The sequence below is a fragment of the Rosa chinensis genome, chromosome 5 (assembly GCF_002994745.2).
Source record: "Rosa chinensis cultivar Old Blush chromosome 5, RchiOBHm-V2, whole genome shotgun sequence".
In the NCBI taxonomy this organism is placed as follows: Eukaryota; Viridiplantae; Streptophyta; class Magnoliopsida; order Rosales; family Rosaceae; genus Rosa; species Rosa chinensis.
Genome location: NC_037092.1, coordinates 25907064 through 25929243, shown reverse-complemented (window position 1 = coordinate 25929243; position 22180 = coordinate 25907064). Strand labels below are relative to the sequence as shown.

General features: G+C 39.9%; 2 protein-coding genes across 2 annotated transcripts; both read right to left on the bottom strand.

Annotated features, from left to right (window-relative positions):
* Positions 1–7924: 7924 nt before the first annotated feature.
* LOC112165948 (histone acetyltransferase KAT6B) lies at positions 7925–10574 on the bottom strand. The gene has a single exon (XM_024302661.2). The coding sequence runs from the start codon at positions 10344–10346 to the stop codon at positions 8130–8132; it is 2217 nt and encodes a 738-aa protein (XP_024158429.1). The 5' UTR covers positions 10347–10574; the 3' UTR covers positions 7925–8129.
* A 4451-nt stretch (positions 10575–15025) lies between these two features.
* On the bottom strand, positions 15026–17679 carry LOC112203523 (OPA3-like protein). Its single transcript, XM_024344483.2, has 4 exons — positions 17410–17679; positions 16126–16263; positions 15735–15821; positions 15026–15224 (listed from the first exon to the last, which is right to left on the bottom strand). The coding sequence occupies exons 1-4, from the start codon at positions 17665–17667 to the stop codon at positions 15063–15065; spliced, it is 645 nt and encodes a 214-aa protein (XP_024200251.2). The 5' UTR covers positions 17668–17679; the 3' UTR covers positions 15026–15062.
* Between the last annotated feature and the right edge of the window lie 4501 nt (positions 17680–22180).

The window sequence follows — 22180 nt, the reverse complement described above, 5'->3', positions numbered from 1 at the left end:
AAGCTTAGAAGTTGGTTTGCATTCTATTTTGAAAATTGATATTGGATATGCAATTCATAAGTCTTCAATAAGATTTTTGTAGCTGTTATACAGAATGATAGGAGGAGTACTGTTACGTGATATTCCACAATTATGTTGAGCTCTATCAATGAAGTTGATAATTAACGGGGATCACATATGTTTTTTTTGGGGTCTTAAAGAATGCTGGACTTGGAGCATCTTTTGTCAGCTCCCATTGGTATTGTTGACTGCAAGACACAAGTTATTCGGTGGGAAGAGGGTAATTCAAATTACTTTAGCTGGTATAGTATATGCTTATCTTGCAGAGTGGATGAGCGAATGAATGTAAAGTAGTGTAGAAAATGGATGTAAAGTAGTAGTGAAGGTTATTTTTCTTTGCTTGTAAGCAAATTTTATATGATGTAAAATAATTATCTAAATGAAATTTATTTACTAACAAAATATAGAAATATGAAATAATATATATAATTGTGGATTTTTTGTTTTGTTTTGTTTTTTTTTTTTTTTTTTCAACCCTAATTTACGGCGTGCATGGTATGTGTGCCGTAAATGTAACCTCTTTTACGGCACACATTTGACTCATTTACAGCGTGCACGGTATGTGTGCCATAAATGTACTCCTCTTTTACGGCACACTTTTGACTCATTTACGACGCACATTGTGACTCATTTATAGCGCACTTCATGCGTGCCGTAAATAATAATTGTCTTTTATGGCATGTCCATTTACGGCCTACATTTGTGGGTCATAAAATGTCATTTACGGCGCACATTGTTGGCCGTAAAAGACCTTTTTTCTGGTAGTGTAAAGGAAGATTCCGAAGCTATGGTTGACACCAGAATAACTAGAATCTCCTTTGCAACGCGGGCCAATATGAGATATTTACAAACTCCATTCACCCTCCACCAATTCAATAAGTCAAAGTTTTCACCATCACATTCAATAGGATCTCCAAGATATCTATCCACATCATTGTTGATGATCTCGACTTTCTTTGCTCTTCTCCTTTGCTCCTTCTCTTTCAACCTTCTTTTTAACTCCGTACAACCTTTACTTGAAGAAGACAACCCCTCATTTGATGCTTGAGTACCACTAACCTCACTAACACCACTTTCACTTCCCTCTTCTTCATACACCTTGTAAAGGTCATACAAGAAATATTTCACACTCTTTGTGTTAGCTTCCACCTTTTCTCCCCATCAATAATCTCAAAATAATCAACAATTTTTTTAAGCTTATGACGTGGATCAAGAACAATACCAATGAACAAATAGGGATTCAACTTTTCAAAGCTATCTCAATACCTGTTAAACTTGTCTTGCATGGGTAATGCAATCTCCAACAATTGCAGGTTAGATTGTTCTTGCAAGACACCATAAATATGAAGTAAATCACCAAAAGTGTTATGAATGGTAGAAGAATTAGAACAATACACATTTAAAGTGACTTCATAAAATAGTCTCAAGAAATCTGCAAATTGCTCCCCATACTCCTAATCAACACTTGCCAGTGGCCCTTCTTTTGGCTTCTCATTCGTGTCACCTTGGAGCCATACCCAAAAATTACCGGCATCATCTTCTGTCATTCTATCAAAGGCTTTTTGGAGTTTCAAAGCCCATTCTAACATCAAGAATGTGGAATTCCACCTAGTAGGGACATCCAAAATCACAAGCCCGTTGCACTCTAGTTTCACCCTTTCAACACACTCTTTGATGAAACAAAGTCTTTGTGGGAAGGATCTAATGTACCTCATTGCATTACAAATGGCCTCAATGGTCATCTTCATTACACCCAACCCATCATGTACAATCAAATTTAAAATATGGGCTACACACCTCACATGCAAATTCTTCCCTCCATGCAAAAGTGCATTAGAGATCTGCCAATCACCTATCCACTTTTTCAACTCCCTCAATGCAACATCATTTGACGAAACATTATCAACGGTAACTGTGAGAATCCTCTCTATATCCACTCCAACAAACAATCCTCCAAAAGCTTAGCTACAGACTCTCTCCTATATGATTTGAGATCACACAAAAAATAAGAATTCTCTTATGCAACACCCAATTATTATCAATAAAATGTGCAGTGAGAGCCATGTAATTAATGTTTTGAATAAAAGTCCATGTATTGGTTGTAAGACACAACCTATATCTACTCAATTGATTCATCAAATTTTTCTTTTCCCCAAAATAAAGCTTATGCACATCCTTTGCTATTGTCTTACAAGAAGAAATTCTCTAATAAAGAAGAGCTCTACCCATAAAACGCCTAAACCCTTCTCCCTTTATATAAGAAAATGGTAACTCATCTAGAATAATGTACTCCACACATAACAAGGATAACTCTTCTTTAGTGCATTTTACAGTACACAACTCACTAGTTGATTTTTTAAAAGAAAAAATCTTTTGTCTCTTAGCTTTCAGCATCTTAATATTCTGGGGATACTTTCGACATTTTTCTACATGATTTATAAGAGAGGTTGTACCATTCTTCTTAGGATCAACATAGAATTCTTTATGGAAATAATTGCATTCATCATTAATTCTACCATTTACCACCTTCCTATCATAATGATTCCAAATATCTGACCTTTCTTTCCATTTCAATGCAGCAAGGATGCTTTCCACACTTCCGTCATCTTCAAGCTCGGTTGCTTGACTTCCTCTTTTTTCTTCCAGAGTTGCAGCATTACTTCTCTCACCAGTATTGGTGTTGTCAATTCACCAACACTAGTGTTGATCTGCAAAACAGCATTTACAGCAAAACTGATTCAATTTCCATAATAATTCAACATTCCAGCAAAACAGTCCAACAAAACTAAGCAAAACAGCAGCAAAACAGTCCAGCAAAACAGAAACAGCAAACAGCAAAACAGTTCCAGCAAAACAGTTTCAGTAAAACAGAAACTGCAATGAGAAACTGCAAAACAGATACTGCAAACAGAAAAACAGATTCTGCAAAACAGAAACTGCTAAACAGAAACAGTATATATGAGCAGCAAAACAGAAACAGCAAACAGCAAAACAGTTTCAGTAAAACAGAAACTGCAATGAGAAACTGCAAAACAGATACTGCAAACAGAATAACAGATTCTGCAAAACAGAAACTGCTAAACAGAAACAGTATATATGAGCAGCAAAACAGTTTTGATAAAAAATACGACTAATAGATTTCTGAAAAATACCAGCAGCAAAACAATATATATGATCACAATATATAATATTTTAGCAGCAAATGTGCAGGGTCTTATAATTTTTTTTATCAAGTAGGAGCTGTCATATAAGATCGCATCACCTATGTACTAATGGATATTATCAATTAGCCTTGACCATCAAATCCTCGAGTCTATTAGCCTGATATAGATTGCACATAAAAGCATATCACATGTTGCACAAGGAAGACAAATTGAAAACAAAACAGAAAAAAGAAACAGCAACAAGTCAAACAAATCCTTGCAAACATGCAAACCAGCAACATGCGCAAAATGTGCAGCAAATGCATTACTTGAACAATAAACCGATAAATGGAACACACTTACTTAGTTACTTACATCAACATTTAACAATCCAAAAAAAAAAAAAAAAAGGGAGTCACTTCAAGTTCAAAGTGCAGCTAGCAGTTAAACTATTATACCAACAAGGCAACAAATCCTTCAGCACATATATACTATATATACCAGATTACCAGTAGCTCCTTTAGTATTAATAGGACAGAAGAACACTTAAACTAATATACCAACAAGCTAATTCTAAGCTTAAAGTCTCAACCATTTATAACATATAGAATCTGCCACATAAACATACAAAAGAAGAATGATTGCTCAAAAGTCACCTTCTCTAATTCACAAACTAGCATGTTTTCAAAGTTATAAATGCAACAATAAGTCTCAACACATCCAATCCAAATATCCAATTTCTCGAAAATTGTAAACCCGTAGTAAACAAGTCAGCTACTTGAGATGATGAAGTTGATTTCGGATCAGCACCAGAACTAGTAGCAGTTGATTTAGATTGCCTCATCATAATGTTTCCTGGTATTGATATGCAAATTAGACAGAAGAACAAAAAATTAGCAAGAATATAATTAAAACAATGAAATCTCTTAAACAAAAGCACAAAAGCACAACTTAGTTACCTTTCAATCGGAACATAGTCAACACGAGTATGTTCACTCCTTTAGAACTAAGAGGAAAGACAACTTCGAGCTATTGATTACTCCTATCAGTAAACAGAAATGTGAGTTTTGGATACAAGCCAATGAAGCAATCACCTAATGAATACAGCAGTTGGTTGTGAGCAATTGAAATCGGTTCAGACCTAACCTAGAATTCAAAAGTGAAGCATTGCTGACTTGCTGCTATGGAGGAGAAAAGAATACCGAGTCTTCTTCAATCTCTGAAGTCGAAAAACACAAAATAAGAAGACAAGATGGCGCTGCTAGTAAGGACTGAGGACTTGAGTTTAAGGAGAAGCAAAATGAATCGGGAACTACTAGCTACACACACAATTAGAGATTTTAAACATAGGACTAGAGACCAACTAGCTACACAGCTCAGAATCTCAAATCAGTGAAAATCAAAGACGGAGGCGAAATTGAACTTACCTTTAAGAGAGACAGAGATTGAAAGATGGAAAGCTGCTGACTTCGAGTTCGGGAGGCTTCGTGAGTTCCTGTCTTCATGTCTTCGAAATTGAGTGGCGGCAGACGGTCCTGGCTCTGGTAGCGGCGAGTCCCACGAAGAGGAAAAAGAAAGAGGGAAAAAGTCGGGGCTGAGAGCTGAGTGGCTGAGGAAGTGAGGTTGTGGGGATTCGACTCAAGGTTGCTTAGTTGTTCTCCAACCCTAAAACAAAATGACGTCGTTTTGGCATATGTGAACAGGGTTTCAATTTTCGGTTCGTTAGTTTATACCAACCTGAAACTGAAAACCAAACCGAACATAATCAGTTCAGTTCAGTTTTTTTTTTTGGTGCGGTTTTGTTCGGCTTCAGTTAGGGTTTCGATGCGGTTTTTTTAGGTTTTCAGTTTCGCGAGCCCACCCTATAACCCTAAAGCCACGGTGCAGGCTCCATTGGATAATATCGACCCAAAAAAATTAGATTTTTCTATTTCTAGTAAACAGGAAGAGTTATTATTTTTTGACTAGGCACGCTTCTCTTTTTTTTTTGGAAAGGGGCAGGCTTCTGTTTTGTTGGGCTTATTTTGTTTTGTTATTCTCTCGGTATACAACACTTAACAAGTACCAAGAGGAAATGAAACCTGCAAAACTGAAAATCACTCCAACACCAGAGTCAATGTCAAGTCAAGATGAGTCAAACATTAAATTGAGTTGATATTTGTTACCTTGCTAGCCATCATTCTGCCCCTCTTTTCAGCCTGAGTTTGAGAATTTATATTGTTTGTATTCTTGATCCTCACTTCATGGTCCTGAACCCATATTGTACTTCATATTGTAATCGGAGTAGTGGTACTTTCACGTTCTTCCACTATTTGGTCATGTTTTACCGTTTATTACCATATTTAGTTGTTGTTGTTTTTTTTTGGCTTCAATTGTTGAACCTGGTTTAATACTAAAACCAAAATTTTACTCTCCCATATTTAAGATTGTTAGATGCGATAGGTTTGGGTTCATATGCTCCGCCAGTGACAACCATTTGAAAGGCTTGGGATCCGGTAACTAACTTTTGTTTTTCTATTCCTTGAATTCGGGTTGGGCCTTTAGAGAAAGACATGATCAGATAGAAGCCTCCTAGCGACTTTTTCTATATCGATCTCTTGGGTAAACTATCTCAGCCAGCCGGGCAAGCCATACAGTCCCCTTTTCTTCAGTTTAGTGTAGGCCTGGGCACGGTCCCAGCCCGACGTGACATTTGCAAGCCCGGGACCAAGCATGAATTGAACAGGCCGGGCTTGAATCACATTTTTCAGTCTTAGAACTAGGAAGGCCAGGACCGTGAATGAACCGGCTAGCCCTCCCAGTTTTTCGGGCCCAAAAGTTCAGTTCGGCTTAGCTTCATCTTCTCCACAATTTCATCATGATTTGATTTTTTGGGTTTAGAGCACAGCCTAACGCATCATACAAATCACAAACTAACTACAAAACGAAGAAAATAGCATCCATCTTCAAACTTTCTAACCCTTTAAACTGGATGGAATGACAGGAACCACCACCATCTCACTCCCATAAACCGAAGCTGCGGTTTCCATTTAGGAATTAGGGTTCCAAGGTTTCATTCTTCTAAAAAGAGGCTTGGGGTTAAGGATAGGGTTGGGAAATCAAATATTTGATGAAGTCAAGGAAGGGATTCAACGGGATTGAAGAATGGGTTTGACGAATTGATTGGAACCTGGGTTTGATGGAGGGACTGAAGGCTGGGCTCAACAAATTGGTTGAAATCTCGATTTGACGGAGGGATTGAAGGCTGGGTTCAATAAACTGATTGAAATCTGGGTTCAACAAAGGGATTGAAGGCTGGGTTCGACGAATTGATTAAAATCTGGATGGGTATGGAAGTAGGTGGGCAGTCATCTATCCTTGATTGTGCTGTGGATTGGGATTTTGGAATAGAGGCTGGGATTGGAAATTTGGGGTTAGAGAAATTTAGGATTCTTCGTTCTTGTTCTTTGAAGAATAGAGAGAATTTGAGTTAGAGAAAAATGGGGTCAAGTGGTCAACTACGGATTAGAAAAGTAGACTGATGAAGAAGTTGAAGACTTTGGATGATCTACTACGACTTTAGGCTTGTATGTACAGCCTATAAGAGAAAGACATATGGCATAATGACATATAAAACCTATTCGGGCTTTTATCCGGGCTTTCACACTGGTGTACTCTTAGGCCCGGGACTGGCCCGTTTTATTCTTAAACAGTCCGGGCCTTAAATTTTTACATTTTTTCTCCAAAACCCGCCCCGATCCCGGCGGTCTGGACCAGTCCGATCCGGATTTTCGGGTTAAAATGCCCAGGCATAGTTTAGTGGTTGTGGGCTTGTGGCAAAGCAAATGCGAGTCCGACCAAAAGGACTTCACGAGAAGTCTTCTCTTTACATCATAGTTGCTTCTCGAATATAGGTCTTCACTTTCACAATAGTGAAGATCGGTTCGGTTCAAATATGTAGGGCAATTTTCTCTTCTACAATGACTAGGAAACACAGAGCAATCAAGGAATCTGAATAATGTAAATAAGAGAGTAAACAAATTAGGGTAGAAGAGTAACTTTTCAAATATTAATAAGTATGTGAATCCTGTAGCCACTGACTCTGAAAAGAGAAAGGAGAAGTTCCGGCATGGAGCTCGAGTCCCTATCTAAAGGTTTGTGATTTACTGTGGCTCAAACGCAAAGCTGCATTTCTCTGCTACTCCATTATGTAAATCTACCAGTGCACTCTGCTCTAAGAAGAAGCCCATGTGTTTCACCACCTTACGTACAAACAAACGTGCACCTTGTACTACCTATTCATTGCCCAATGAAAGTTACCATTCATTCCATTGGAACCCATATAACAGAAAGATAATCAATTGGTTGTAGCTTAGTACCATTTTTCAACTTTTCTTTTCTTCTGAAAAGATCTATAAAGCAGATTATGAGCCGGTCCATGAAATACCCTTCCCCCCCTCCCCCTTTCCTTGAAAAAAATCCATCAATTACTTGACGCAAGACATTCCATTTGCCCAAATATTATTTTCTACGGACTAAAATTGATAATTTCAAATACTGGTTTCTCCAAAGTGATAAACTTTGATATCTCCTAATAATTTGTGTACCCAAAATTGATGAACTTTTAAGGTTTTGATGCTAACCGATGAGCTAATGTTGAAGTAACCACCAGAGATCCATTCGGAAAAAAGAAAAAGAAAAAAGAATTGGAACGAAGAGTAATTAGTAGGAAAACAGATGAATTGAAAAAGATTATAGATTTATAAGAGAAGGGTAAAAAAGAAACGAATTTCTAGAAAAACACTACATGAAAATGTACAAACCAGAGAGAGCAATGATAACCCCTCTGTGAAAAGTAAAAACCTACAATCATGATCCCATAAGACAACATCCCTACGATTTCACTTTTTTGGTTTTTTTTCGTTTCACATTCCCAATTACCTAAGATTAAAACCCGACTCCGGTCGCCCCGACTCCGAGCGGACCCGGGTGGCGATGCGGCTCGTGCTTCCTGTTCTTCCAAAAGCAAGCCTCCGGCGCAAGCTTAGCCGCCGACCTCATCGGCTCCGACTTGCAGCGCGTGAGCACAAACGGCTCATAGGCATTAGACCCCACCAGCTTCTGCCCTATGATCTCGGCCATCGAAACCGGACCCCCGCCCGCTTGTATCGGAAAAGAACAAGACGACCTCGGCGGCTGAATCATCGGCTGCTGCTGAACCGCCGCGGGCTTCGAGGCTATGCTGACCCGCGGCGGCTTCTTCGCCTCATCCTTACCGTCCTTTTTGTTGCTGCTGACGTGTCGCTCCGGGAGGCATCGGATGAAGTCCGTGCTGCAAACCCAAGTCTCCTTGGATACCTCCATGGACAGCTTCGGCTCGCACATCATTAGCAGCAAACAGTCCGGTAAGACCTGGTTTTGACTTGACGGTTTCGGTTGGAGATCCGTTTGGGCCTTCGGGCGCTCGGATTCGGGTTCGGGTCTATCTTGGGTCACTATCGCTCGACTCTCTTCTGCTTCTTCCCTAGTACTCTCTCTGGACTCCTTCTCTTCCTCCGCCGTTGAATCCTCTGTCACCTCTGCTTCAGTTTCAGCCCAAGACTCTGCTTCTTCTTCTTCTTCTTCTTCTTCCTGTTTATACAGTACTTCTTCTGATATTGAAAGCTCTACTTCTCTCATTTCCTCTTCTCTCTGTTCTTCATGTGCTTCTTCAAATTGTAACCCCATTTCTTCAACTTCAGACATTTCTGGATCTGCAAAAAATTCAGCTAGAGAACAATCCAGCACAGCTTCTTCTACCAATGCTGGCTCATTCGTATTTTCCTCTCGATCTGGCTCTTCTTCTCGGCATTCCTTTCCTTCTACTACTACCTCTGGTTGCTCATAAAGGCTCTCACTTTGCTCTGGTTTCTCATCCTCTAAAACCAAACTCAATTCCTCTTCTTTTTCTTCTTGTTCTTCTACATCTTCGCCGTCCAAAACCCATTTCTCACACATACCATCGTCTCCAAAAAGCTTAACGTCTGTTTGTAACCCAATTTGCCCCTTTTCCTTTTCTTCATGTGGTTTCTCTTTCTCTTCAAGACCCTCATCCTCATCTTCATCTTCACTCACTTCCTCTTTCGGAGCGGCCGGCATTTCCCAAAACCGATTCCCGAGCGCCGCCATCTTCACCGGATCAGATCTACACCTCATGAGCAAAAGCGCATTCTTGGGCGGAACACACATACTAACTCTACCTTCCTCTTCTTCCCTCATCAAAGCCTCACTCACTATCTCTTCTTTAAACTCAATCCCTTCAAAAATTTGCCTCCTCAAACTATGGCTCCCACTGCTCATCTCCGTTCTCTCTTCTTCCTCTTCTTCTTCCCCCACCACCAACTCTATCTCCCTCCTCTTATTCCCATCCTCCCCATCTCCCAACGCCACAAACCACCTCGCAAACACCGCCCCACACGAGCTATTCCCACTCTCCGATCTCACCCCTTTGTTCTCCTCATCCTTCTTCGCCTCGCCGCCGCTCAAACACGACGACTTATTCGGAATCAGGCAGTTAAACTCCGACCCGAAAGCCCTCAACGCTTCGCAAATGGTTAAAGGAAGATGCACCCACCTCTGGTTATTCCTCTGCCGCAAGCACTCCCTCTGGCTGCTGCTACTCATCTGGTGAGTCGGAAAATGAAGTGCTTGGAAACTTTCATGTTGGTTAACACTCTGCTCCGCTTTTCGGAAACTCGCCTCGGCTCCGCCAACGCCGCTGCCGCTCCTGCTCCGCTTCGATCTGCTGCTTATCATCCTCATCTTCTTCCCCTGCTTCTTCGTCTTCACCCTCACCTGCCCAATACACGTCACTTTGGGAGACGAAGGCTCCGGGTTTTCGAAACCCCCTCGCTTCTTACTTCCGCCGCCGCCGCTGCCGCTCGGGAACATCGGAGAGGCGCCGCCTTTGATGCTGCTGCTGGTTCTGAGGCGGCGGCTGAGAGAGGAAGAGAGTGAGATTTGGGGGGTCTGGTCTCGAGTACGGCCCGGGCTGAGTAGGGACTTGGAAGAGAGCTTCATGGATGAAGAAGAGGAGAGGCGAGAAGTGCTGAAGCAAATGAAGAGCTCGCTCGTGGTTCCGCTGCTACTCTTGCTGCGATGGGGTCTCTCTGACTCCACCATCATTATTTTTTAGCGTAAATTATTTGTGGGACTGAGCTGTTGCGGCCATTGACACAACAGAGCAAGATGGGTGCGTTGGATTGATGAAGATTTGTTGAGAGAGAGTGGTGGTTTGTCTGTATCAAAATGTAAGGGAGTGAGAGTGAGGATCTGGTTACATGGCCAGTACAACTAAGCTTGCTGGGGTTGGTCTAAAATGACGGTGGTGACCTTTGAGTTTGGAGATTATTACTAGGGAGACTGTGAGCGCTCACAGGGATGGGGGCTCGATCTTTTTAAAGCTTTCTTTGGCGTTTAGGTGTCGAATCTTGGTGCGCAAATGTGTGGGAAAGCAGCAAAATTGAGGTCACACCGCTGCCACACCAAAGACCAGCTTTTACTGAAAAGGGAAGGTAAAGGAAATTACTTTCATTGACCACAGTATTGATGCACTGGTCACAGGTGTACTCATTGGAATAGGTTAGTGATGTACAACGTTTGTTACACTAGATAATTATGATTAGTCATTTAGTCTCTTACTTTCTTTGTGTTCTCTGTGGCTTCCTATCACTTGTTTGATTCAATATTATCTGGTTCGTGAGTCGTTTTGATATGAAATTAATTGATAACAGTACCAAACAGAAGAATTCTATTTAGCTTGACGGAATTTATGTAATTACTCGACTAACAATGACATTAAAATATTGTGTGGGAAATTATCGGATCTAAAGTATAATCAGATGGTATTAAAATTATCGGATCTAAAGTATAATCAGATGGTATTAGGGTGTTGACGATTTGGAGCATTTGTGGATTGACGGTGTTGACAATAGGGTGGCAATGGTATTAGGGTTTCATTTAGTCTCAGGTCTGGCGGTCCAGCATTTCAATTTGGTCGGGTTCGAAGTCACAACGAGTGTAGACTTGGTCGATCAAAGGCAGGTCAAGAGGACTCTGAGTGGCGCGTTAGTGTTGACAAAGTTGTGTGTCATGGATTCACTGCTCCTGCGCATATTGTCTTTGCCTTTAATTGTTGTGCAAGTTTTAGTCTGTAGTTGAGTCGGGGTCTTTTTGACTCCATCAGTCAGTCATTTTGGAGTTCCAGTGTGAAGTCCAGTGGTCATCTCTGTGTATGAGATGTTGCCAAAACTCATTGTATCCAGTTCATTATTAATGAAGTTTCTTCTTGATCAAAAAAAAAAAAAAAAAAAAGTATAATCAGATGTCTAATTTGGGTTTCTAAATATGGAAAATCAACAAATTTGACAAAATAAGTGATATTTTATTATTTAAAATGCTAAAAATATCAGCGACAAATAGTTCATGAATACACTGGGTCTCCTCACATAAATGTTCGAAATGTGAAACTCCAGATCCTGTACTCGAACGCTGAATTCACTCAGTGTAATTACTAAATTACAAACATAGTCAGAGAATGAGTTGCAATGCCTGTTGATCGTCCTGCGATTAATTTGAAAAGAGAGTGAAAAAAATGTTATAAATGTCAACTCTCAAATAAGAACATTGCATTTTGCACCGTTTACCAGAGACAACACAGCAAACAACCAGAGGGACGTTGAGCTTCGATTTGCATCGAGCCATCGAAATCAAGGTGACCCATGAAACCTTAAGCTCATGAGACGGTGAGTTGTATCTGATGTAAAAGACGGGTACAAGACAAGTGACCTGTAGTTTTCCAGAAAATAAAGTAATTAAACTAAAGCGTACAGGGTAAAGTAAAGTTTGCGGTGAATTAATGAGACAAGCGAGACAGGAGAGACGAGTTAAACTAAAGGCCAGTAGTTTGTATTGGGAATATCACATCAAATAATCAAAATCAATCACCATTCCAGTCCGCGTGGCACTTTGCCCCGCTTTTCGTTAACCGAACCAACCCGGCCCACCACCGCTGGCCGCTTTCTTTCCCTCGCGAGTCGCGACAAAGACGCAGTGGCAGTTCCGATATTATTCGCCAGAAAGGCAGTCTTTTCCGAAGGCCGGGATCACATGGAGGGTCCGACAGCCAAACAGAGAAGACTCCAAAAACTTGCACGTGACCCGAGTCCGAAAAAAGCCCGATAATATCAATACCACGACCTTAGACCTTAGACCATGGACCATATGGTCATTTACTCATTGTGTCCATCATGACCATTTAGACCATGGACCGTTTGTTGAAGCGCTGCAGTGGAGCGTGGAATGTACGGTGGCGGGGGGGATGACTGACGGTCCGTGTGCCAGAGCAATACTGTTACGCGCCTCTGATTGGAGAGTGGGTTGGACTTTGGAGGAAGGGCAAGGGCCTCGTTGGGAGAGCTCTGTGCTCGATGTACTATGGTACCACGCTTGAGTCTTGACATAGAGAAGCGCACATGAGTGGCGCGTGATGGGGATAAAGGATCAGAGGATAATTTTAGAACAGAGAAGATATATGTCTAGATAGGGAAGGACAAACGAGAAATGTCTTCCAACCTGGAATGGTTACATTGCCATGTTAATGACTCAAATGGAAGAAAATAATATAAAAGATTACCTCAATTAACTAAATTATAATTTTTTTTTTGAAAGGATTAACTAAATTATAATTAAATAATTTAAGTTGCAATTATAGAATAAACGTTTTTAGGAGAGTTGAGTCAATTGACCGTAGTACGTGGTGTAAACAACGGGTGATGATTTGCTTCTGTGACACGCGGGCTCAGCTGATCAGTATGTTGTTGGTGCCCGAGGGTGTGATGTTGCCCACAGATGATTTTGAAAACGATAAGGCAATGATAAGTGCCTACATTGTGGTGTACATGGTGGCTTCGGTGATTGCTCTACTGAACTTTGCCACAACGACAATCTTGGGCCGTAATGCTACGCGTGGTGGCTGATGACAATGGTGACAATATATGGCAATCCTATTGTGCTAGGGTTGTGTCAGTTAGCCATGGTCTGAAGCTACTTAACTTTGCTAGGTCTATTGTTCATTTGTTTGTTGGCTCGAACATATTCCAAAACCAATAAGAAGCAGGAGGTACCAATACACGAAGGGCCAGCAACCTCCTATTTGCATACAAACTACGGTAGATGTCGTGAACTAACATCCATATTACGAGTCTTTTGTTTTTCAATATCTTGCAAGGATTATGCAATTTTTTTTAACTGAATTTAAATAATAAAAAAATTATAATTTACTTACACAGTATGACTCATTATTATTTTATTATGGCTTTATTTTCATTTGTGCACATAAACATTGTGTTTTATTTTTATTTTTTATAAGAATAAACATCATGTTGATCATTCCCGTTTCAAGGTTAACATGGCATATGGTGTTGGTGACTCAATGTGACAACGTTGTCTTCTACAGACAGCTGCTGCGATTATCCTTCTTTTTCTATTGTGGCAAATAAATTTAATACATAGGACTAGAAAGCTACTAAAGGCTCACACAATCATTCAAAGAATCAAAAGGATTCATTCATGGTTTCTTGAAATAGAGTTGGACCTTGACCAGACATTTACACCAGAAGCAAACAAAACAAAGTATTAAAAGCAGATTTAGGACTCAAATAAAGAACCATGTAGGCTTTTAAAATTAAGCCGAAAAGTTAGATAATGCTATTGCCAACTGTAGGGGAACCCTAAAAAGGTTGGTTTTTGAGGTTTCTAATACATGATTCGATCATAGATTCATAATGCACCACCTTCGACCTCTAAAAGATCAGGTGGTCCATGGCTGAGCCACCACAAACGCTAGGGATTAGATCTCTACTACTTTGACCCACCCCATGATACATCTACTCTACTTCTGGATTAATTGTCCCTCAAGGTAAAATATTGATGAGATTGAATCATGCAAAGTCAAAAATAAATTGATGTTGAAAGTATAATCAGTATGTGGTCAAGGTTTGGCTCACACTCACAGATTCTTACTCTATTAGAGTTGTGTGGCTTGATATAAATTAAGAATATGAAATGAGAATATCGAAATCGTTTGAAATAAATACCGATATAAATAAGTGAAGATAATATCATTACAATGTGCTACCTCTAGAACTCTAGAAGTGTCCCACACAGATTCTGTTGCCCAACATTCTATATCACATGTAACTGTCTTTTTCTTTTAGTTATGTAGTAAGGAAGAAATAACCCTGTTATTTTTCGGTGATTTGAATCACACTTCCGAGATCCGCTTAAAATGTTTTGTAAAACTTTTGAGTCTTTCACTCAATTTCTCCGCCATAGTCCTACGCCATAAATGAAGTTTTGAGTAGATATGGATTATTTGGTGGTGGAGGTAGATTAGAGTCTGATAAAATTAAGATATTTGTAAGATATATACAAAAAAAAAAAATTAAAAAAATCATATATGTGTGCATGATAATTCATAAGGTGTGAGTATAATCTTCATTATGAGAGCATCCAAAGTATTCAAAAATTGATGGAGATGATAGAAGTTGATCTTAAAACACAAGCTGAAATTGCAACATCGAGATGGCGAAGATTGAGCACCACGAAGCGACCGAAAGTGAAACTATCCCTCAAGAACACTACAATTAATATATTCACAGAAGCAGTTAACTACCCGTTTTCATTGTCAAAAACGCTAATTTTTTTTTTTTTTTTGAAAGGAAATGCTAATTCCAATGAGAAGAGTAAGGAAAACTCCCAGAAAAAAAAAAAAAAAAAAAGAATACTAATTTTAACGAAGGGAGTGCAGTGAATTGATTCAAAGATCAGTTAGAGGCAGGACTATGCTGTCTTTTGTTGTTCAGCAGCTTGTCGGAATAGTAATGATAGCCTCAAGTAATCCAGCCAGCTGCTTCTTCTTTGTAATTGTTTCTCCATTTCTTGCAGCTTGAGCCTTAGAGATTCCACTTCTTTTTCTAAATCTCTGTCCTTCAGCTTCAGTGCCTATCAACATATTATGATGGTTATCAGTATTTAATTTCTAATATTCAAAGAGAAAACTAGCTACTGTAGATGAACAACCTAAATTACTCTTAGTCAATGTTGACAAAGTAGGTTAAGATTCACATTAAGAACCAAAGGTCCCGTGAGCTAATAAAGGATTGTGTATGCTATCATTTTCAAGCCGGAAAATAGTTCATCATCACATGAAGTAGCAGTAAACATCTGAATTTAAATTCAAGTCCGTGAGGGTTGTCCAAGTCGAAAGAAGATAATCCCACAATGATTAGATATGACCCTCGGGACTGTTTGAGAGTGATATTTCCTTATAGTGAAATTCGATGCAGTTCTTTAGAATCACAACAATGCTTGTTATATGGAAATTCGATTACTTCCTGTAAAATTAATTTGAAAGTGCTTATATAACCCAGAAGGCCTGTTTGGGAAGTTCTGCCAGAAATTACCAAAAACACTTCAAAGCAGTTGTATTCTTTCTTGGAGTGGGATATATACCTCTAATTCTTTCTTGCGTTGTGCCTCCTTCTTAGCCTCTGATTTGTAGCTCCGATTCACCTCATACACAATAGCAAGTCCTGCAACCTAAGTAAGACAAAGCATCTGAGGGATCAAAGATATCAATTGCCAACTAAAAAGTACTAGGGCACCCATTCACTGCAATGATGCATCAATTAGCGTACGTAGACCAGTACCATATGATTTTAGACCAAATAGTGCATGGTAAACCAGTGGGAAATAGCTAGTGATACATTCACCTTGCCATGGATGAAGCTTATTACGACAACATAGAGCTGGTCAACATTTATGGATCAATGGATTATTGCACAGTCAAATATCCTAAACTACATACTATATTGATATGTCTAATGTAGAGGTGCTAACTTACAGTGAAGATGACAAGTTCTCCGAGAAAATCTGTAGCAGCTGCAATAGCTTTTGCTTCATCGAGAGGGCGGATCGCAACATTTATTGCACGTCCATATTGCACACGTCTTTGCAATTGTGTTGCCCAACGATACTTTGTCTGATAATTTCAACTGAAAATAAGTAATCTAAAGCTCTTGCTAGTTGGAAACACCAGAATACATATTGCTAGCTAATGCAATGGCTTCAGCACCGAAGTACTATCTGTCTAGCTGCGCAAGAATATTATATATGCTTATAATGGCATGATATGCTACATGAATTGGAACTCAGTAGAGTGCATGAGGCACAACTTGCATAACATTTTGTTGATGTAGAATCATTGGAAATGAACTGACGCCTTGCGCACCACTCGAAATCTTTTCTCGCGGTAAATAGGGCTTTAAAACTAACCTCACCGAACACCAACATTGTTGGTCTTTACAGTTAGAGCAATTTGTAATCACACAGTCACGCTAAGCTAAAGTTTCAAGTTTTGTTGGGAAGTGAAATAATATGAGGCAACTGTGGAACTCTTCAGCATATTTAACATTATTGACTCACCTATACAAAAAGGTTACGTTCACCATATTTGTTCACTAAAATTTATTCACGAAAATTGTTGTTTTCCTTTATTAAAACCTGGATCCTTATTTTATTTATTTAAATTCAAGGCGCAGGGCTTATGCTTCAGGCTAAATTCTAAACCCCTAGTTCTGACATTATGCCGGCTCTCAATACATTCTTCATTATCTAATGAAATCACATATGTGATGGCCTAGCCTCCCACTCATTTTAGCCATTAAAAGAAAAAAAAGAAGCGCTTGCAGCTTATTGTATTCCCCCATTGGTACAATGACACACCAAGGATAAGCAAACTTGATCAAAGTATAGGGAAAACTAAAAGAAGTTCATGCGAAATTAACAAAACCAATACCCAGTACCTTTACAAAACCAATACCTCATCTGACATTATTCTTGAGCAATATTAGCAGATTGCTTCGAAAATTAACTACTTAGATAGAAGCTAGGGAGATGAAGACTAAGATTTCCCCTTTTCAGATTTTTTGCAAGATTTTGACCTAATTACCATCCATCCAACTATTTCAAAATTACTACCTATCACTAATACCAGAAAAACATATAAATATATATATATATATATATATATATATATAATCTGAACTCAGAGAAAAACAAATAAAATTTCACAAAATGAAACAAAAGAAAAGAAGAACAAATGATGGATTGAAGTGAGTATATTAACCTGGGCCATCCAGATGATGGCGGCACGAAACCTGGGGTGCACGGCAGCATGTGTTTTGAGGCGAGCAGCAATGGGCTTTGAAATTGTTCTGATGGCCAGAGTTCCGAGTTTCATCAATGGAAGCATTATGGTGGTGCTCTGATAGTGACTCGATGATGATGATGTTGATGATCCGTACCGCCTCGTTTGTCGAAGAAAAGAGCTCCTAGCAGCAGCTGCAGCTTGACCAGCAAGAAATTTTGCAAGGGACAGGGGCATAATTAGCAGGGTTTTTTTTGGATTAGGGGAGGGTTAACAACCATATTGGATCATTTTGGTTTTTGGTTTTTGGAGTTGGGTGTGATTTAAGGATTTTTTTTTTTTTTTAAAACTGGTTTTGCTTGGCGAGAAAGAATGTACTACTTCCGCAAGTCAATCGATCAGTTAGTTTGCGTGAAAAAAAAGTTTATCCCTAATCCATATTCCATACCCATAAGTGTCAAACCATGTCAATTGCCACATTGATTGGACGGGACTTTCGTATATATTTAAAATTTTGTTAACTAAGTATTTCATTTTATTTATTTTTATTGTCAAACAAAGTAAATTAAAATTTTAAGAACCCTACAATTCCATGCCCGGCCCTAAAATTTTAAGAACTCAGCATTATGATAAAACAAGTAATCATGGATATTCAGGATTGCAAACCTAGAACTAGGAACTTTATGAGAGGTTGCTACCCCATGGTTGTCTATATAAGGAACTTAAGCGGTTAAGCCTGCTCTATCAATTACAACAAGCAATTCAGGTTCCTAGTCCGTCGAACAAAAAACAACGCCTTCATTCCATAAACCCTAGATTCTCAAAATGTTAGAACCTCAGCCAGCCAGCCACCCAGCCCAACCACGAGCCAGAGAACGAGGAATCAGCATCTCTGAGCAAAAAGGCGGCGAAGAAAGAAGAGGCTAAACTCGAGAAGCTCCGTCGCAACCAAGAGCAAGAAGCGGCACCGCCGCGGCTCGCTCTTGCGCTCAGTCTGCAGAGCCAGAGGACCCGCTCGCCGCTAACTATGGTGACGTGCCGCTCATTCAGCATTGAAGGACCAGAAGGTTCTGATACGCGGTCATGCACAGACGATCTGTGCCTTCGGGTCTTCGGGAAGAACATGGCGTTTAATTGTGGTAAGAAACGGAAGGAGTTCACGGTTCAGTGAGTCGTGACGGTTCAGCCGGAGATTGTGAGCCGTCAGATGGTGAAGTACGTGGTGGCGTTGAGCCCTGGGAATCGACTATTGTCATTCAAAGGATTGTGTCTGTTCCTGTTATGGCAATTAAAGGCGCTTCACAGCAGGTGGAGGTGCAATTTAGAAAGTTGTACTGTATAAGGCTGCTGTTTTGCCTTTTAACATTGAAGATGCTGCTCGAAGTGAAAAACCTAAGGAGGATGGAGAACAACTGGTTCGCGTAAAACAGGATAAACGCTTGAACTACCGAGTACTGAGCTCCAAGAGGGCGCCCCTCCTTTTCTTTTTTCCAGCAGCTTCAACACTTTGTATCTGTGCCATTGTAGGAGGTACCTCGCGAAGCCTTAATGATTTAGGAGTAAACTTGGTGCTAAATTCTGGCAGCTTTAGCTTCTTTTGGTTGTCTTCTGTCCTTTACATGGGTGATTTTTTTTCCACACCCGATATCGTTTTTTTGTGTCTTATTTTTATTTGTGAATGTAAAGCATTGTGCTTTTATTTATTTATTTTATAAGAATGTAAACATTGTGTTGATTATTTCCGTTTCTAGGTTCACATGGCATGTGGTGTTGGTGACTCAATGTGACAACGCTGTCTTCTACAGACAACTGCTGCAACTATCTTTCTTTTTCTATTGTGGCAAATAAATTTAATAGTGTACTGGACTGAAAAGCTACTAAAGTCTCACACAATCAAAGAAGCAAAAGGGGTCATTCATAGTTTCTTGAAATAGAGTTGGACCTTGACCAGACATTACACCAGAAGCAAACATCCAAATAATATAGAGATATGATTATATGAATAGTCAGTTAGTCACCCTTAAGACCAAACATTACACATTACACATGATATGTAACAACGTACTACAAAAAGATTGCAAATGATAACAAGGCACGACAATAAAAGATAGCACCCAAGTTTAAGTTATCTTTAACGTAACTGATACAAAAAAGTGCAGCCCCTACAAATAAAAAATTTTAAATTTCACTTTCTTTGACTTTGTGAAAATTTATCAATACGGAGTGACAATTATGACTCATGTGCAGTGAATGTAGTCACAATTTCAATTAGTACAGTCACAATTTTGATCAGTGCAATCATAGTTTTGGTTAGTGCAGTCGCAATACTGATTAGTGCAGTCACAGTTTTGATCAGTGTAGTAAGTTTCGATTAGTTGAACCGTAGTTTCAATTGATGGAATCGCAATATGCAATCACAATAGTTACAGCTGTGATACATATGTAAATCACTTTTCTTTTTTTTTAGAGAAAAAGGGTTTGGATCCGAGTTTAGTTAAGAGACTCATCCTTGTGTCTAGTTATTTTTATCGAAATATTATTTCCTTTCACTATGTTTTTCATGAAGCTAACTACATGGCTAATGCAATAACATCTCTTGGCCATAACAAAATAGATCCCTAGACTTGGTCAAAGCAAATTTCGCTCTTTGCCCTTTCAACTTCAGTTTAGATTAGGTTAATTTTAGTTGCCCTACACATTTTTGTTTGTAATTTTCTTAATTCTTTGAGAAAAAAAAATCTTAAAATATTTTAAAAGAATTTTGAATTTAATATTTGTATTAAAAAAAAAAAAAAAACAAGGCTTTTTAGAGCATCTCCAATGGCAATGTCTTTTGGCTTTGGTCAGATTTGAATTTGACATATGACATGGCAAAATTGACATGTTAACATTATTAGCTAAACGGAAGCCAAGGAAGGTTTTTTGTTGTTGTTCTGACCTAGAGCGCTGCCCATCTAGGTCTCTTCAGTCAAGGCTCATGCCCTGTCTGACGACATGCCCTTGCGGCGACGGCGTCAGAAGGGCTAACGGGGACCTCGTGTCCGGTGATTCGTCCAGTCGATGGAATGGCAGCGTGGGAGATGCTTCGCTGGTTAGAACGCTTGGGGTTTTTGCCAGGGAGAGGAAGGGGTGGCTGGTGGTGTGGAGCTCGGAGACTGGTACATGGACCGATTGGGTGGCGCGTGGTACGACGTCGCCGGATGGCGATAGGCGTGTGATGGCATTGTAGGAATCTATGGTGCGCAGATCAGATCGGCAGATGGCGATCTGGTTTGGGTTGCTAGAGTTCGATCCGAGGAGGGTGGATGGTGGTAAGGATGACATTCCTTGCTAGCGGTCTGAGATTGATGGCGGGATGGAGGGATCTCGGCGCAAAGCAGGGGTTGCCGGTGATGTTGCCGGTGGTAGGACAACACGGGACTTGCAGGGGGGCTGGCGGTGCGGCAGAACTGACGCTGGTCACCTTCGACTTGGGCATGGAGAGATAGTGGCGAGGCAGTGGGGTGATGACGATGGTGTTTGCCGGCGGTGGGATTGGTTGTCTGCAGTGCTTGGTTGCTGTTAGGGGAAGTGGGGTCTGGGCCGGGCCCCTGTCTCTGGGCTTTGGTGTCGTTTGGTTTTAGTTAGGGTTTTTAGTTTGGTTTGTCTGAGTTTAATAAGTCCCTACTCTACTGAGCTAGGGTTGGTTTCCTACTCTCTTGAGGTAGGAATTGGTTTAGGTGTTTTGCCATGTAAATGGTGTCATTCCCAAGGACGAGGACGATTTTGTTCAACTCTGGTTTACTTTTGTTGTCGATTTGCCAATAAGCGATCTTTTACATGTGGTCTAGCACCTTCAGACACGGTGTTGAAGAGGACGTTGTCTTCTTCGCAGTTGATTACGAGGTTTTACTGGAATTTTCAAGTTTATATGCTCAACGTAGCCTTGGAAATAGGCGTTTGGTGGTTAGAGTTTGGGCCCTTTGGCCTAATGGTCTCTGTAACCGCGGTTTCTTGGGGTTTTGGTTCATGTCCCCTCCCCCCCCCCCCCCCCCCCCCCCCCAAATGTAAGCTTTGTTGATTAATGGTTATTTTCTCTTCTAAAAAAAAACAAAAAAAAAATTGACATGTTAACATTTTGACAAATTTTAGCTCCAATGAAGATGTTAAATTTGAAAGTTATTTTAATATATATAATTCTATTTTTGTTGTTTTCCTTTTATATATATATATATATATATATATATATATATATATATTGTAAATCAAAGATCATACAATAAATGCTTCCAGTGAGAGATGCAATTGATATAATTTGAGATATGAGAATAAATAGCAGAAACCTTTTTTTTGACTTTGTTAAGGGGAATCCAAAGGCTTCCTAGGCCAAAGATAAACCCCTTCGGCGCATGTGAAATGCTCCAACTATACATTGCAGCACAGTGCCTGACCATTTTGACAGTTTTGGAGTTCGAACCTAGGTTGGGGAGCACACCCATCTAGACAAGAATCATTATGCCACTTGCAGTGGTTATACATAGCAGAAACCTAAACAGATGAAAACATAAACATATAGTATCTACTTAAAAAGAAAACGAAAACACCATCAATTTCTCTTTGTGGGCCGGTAGCACGAGAATTGTGTGACCAAACCAACATTGGAAACGAAAACAAAATGGGTACGGATTAGGATAAACAACAGAGCTTAGTGCCTTGATATATATCCATCTGTGAGAAAAGAGAGAGAGGGTGAGAGTGGGAGACAATTAAA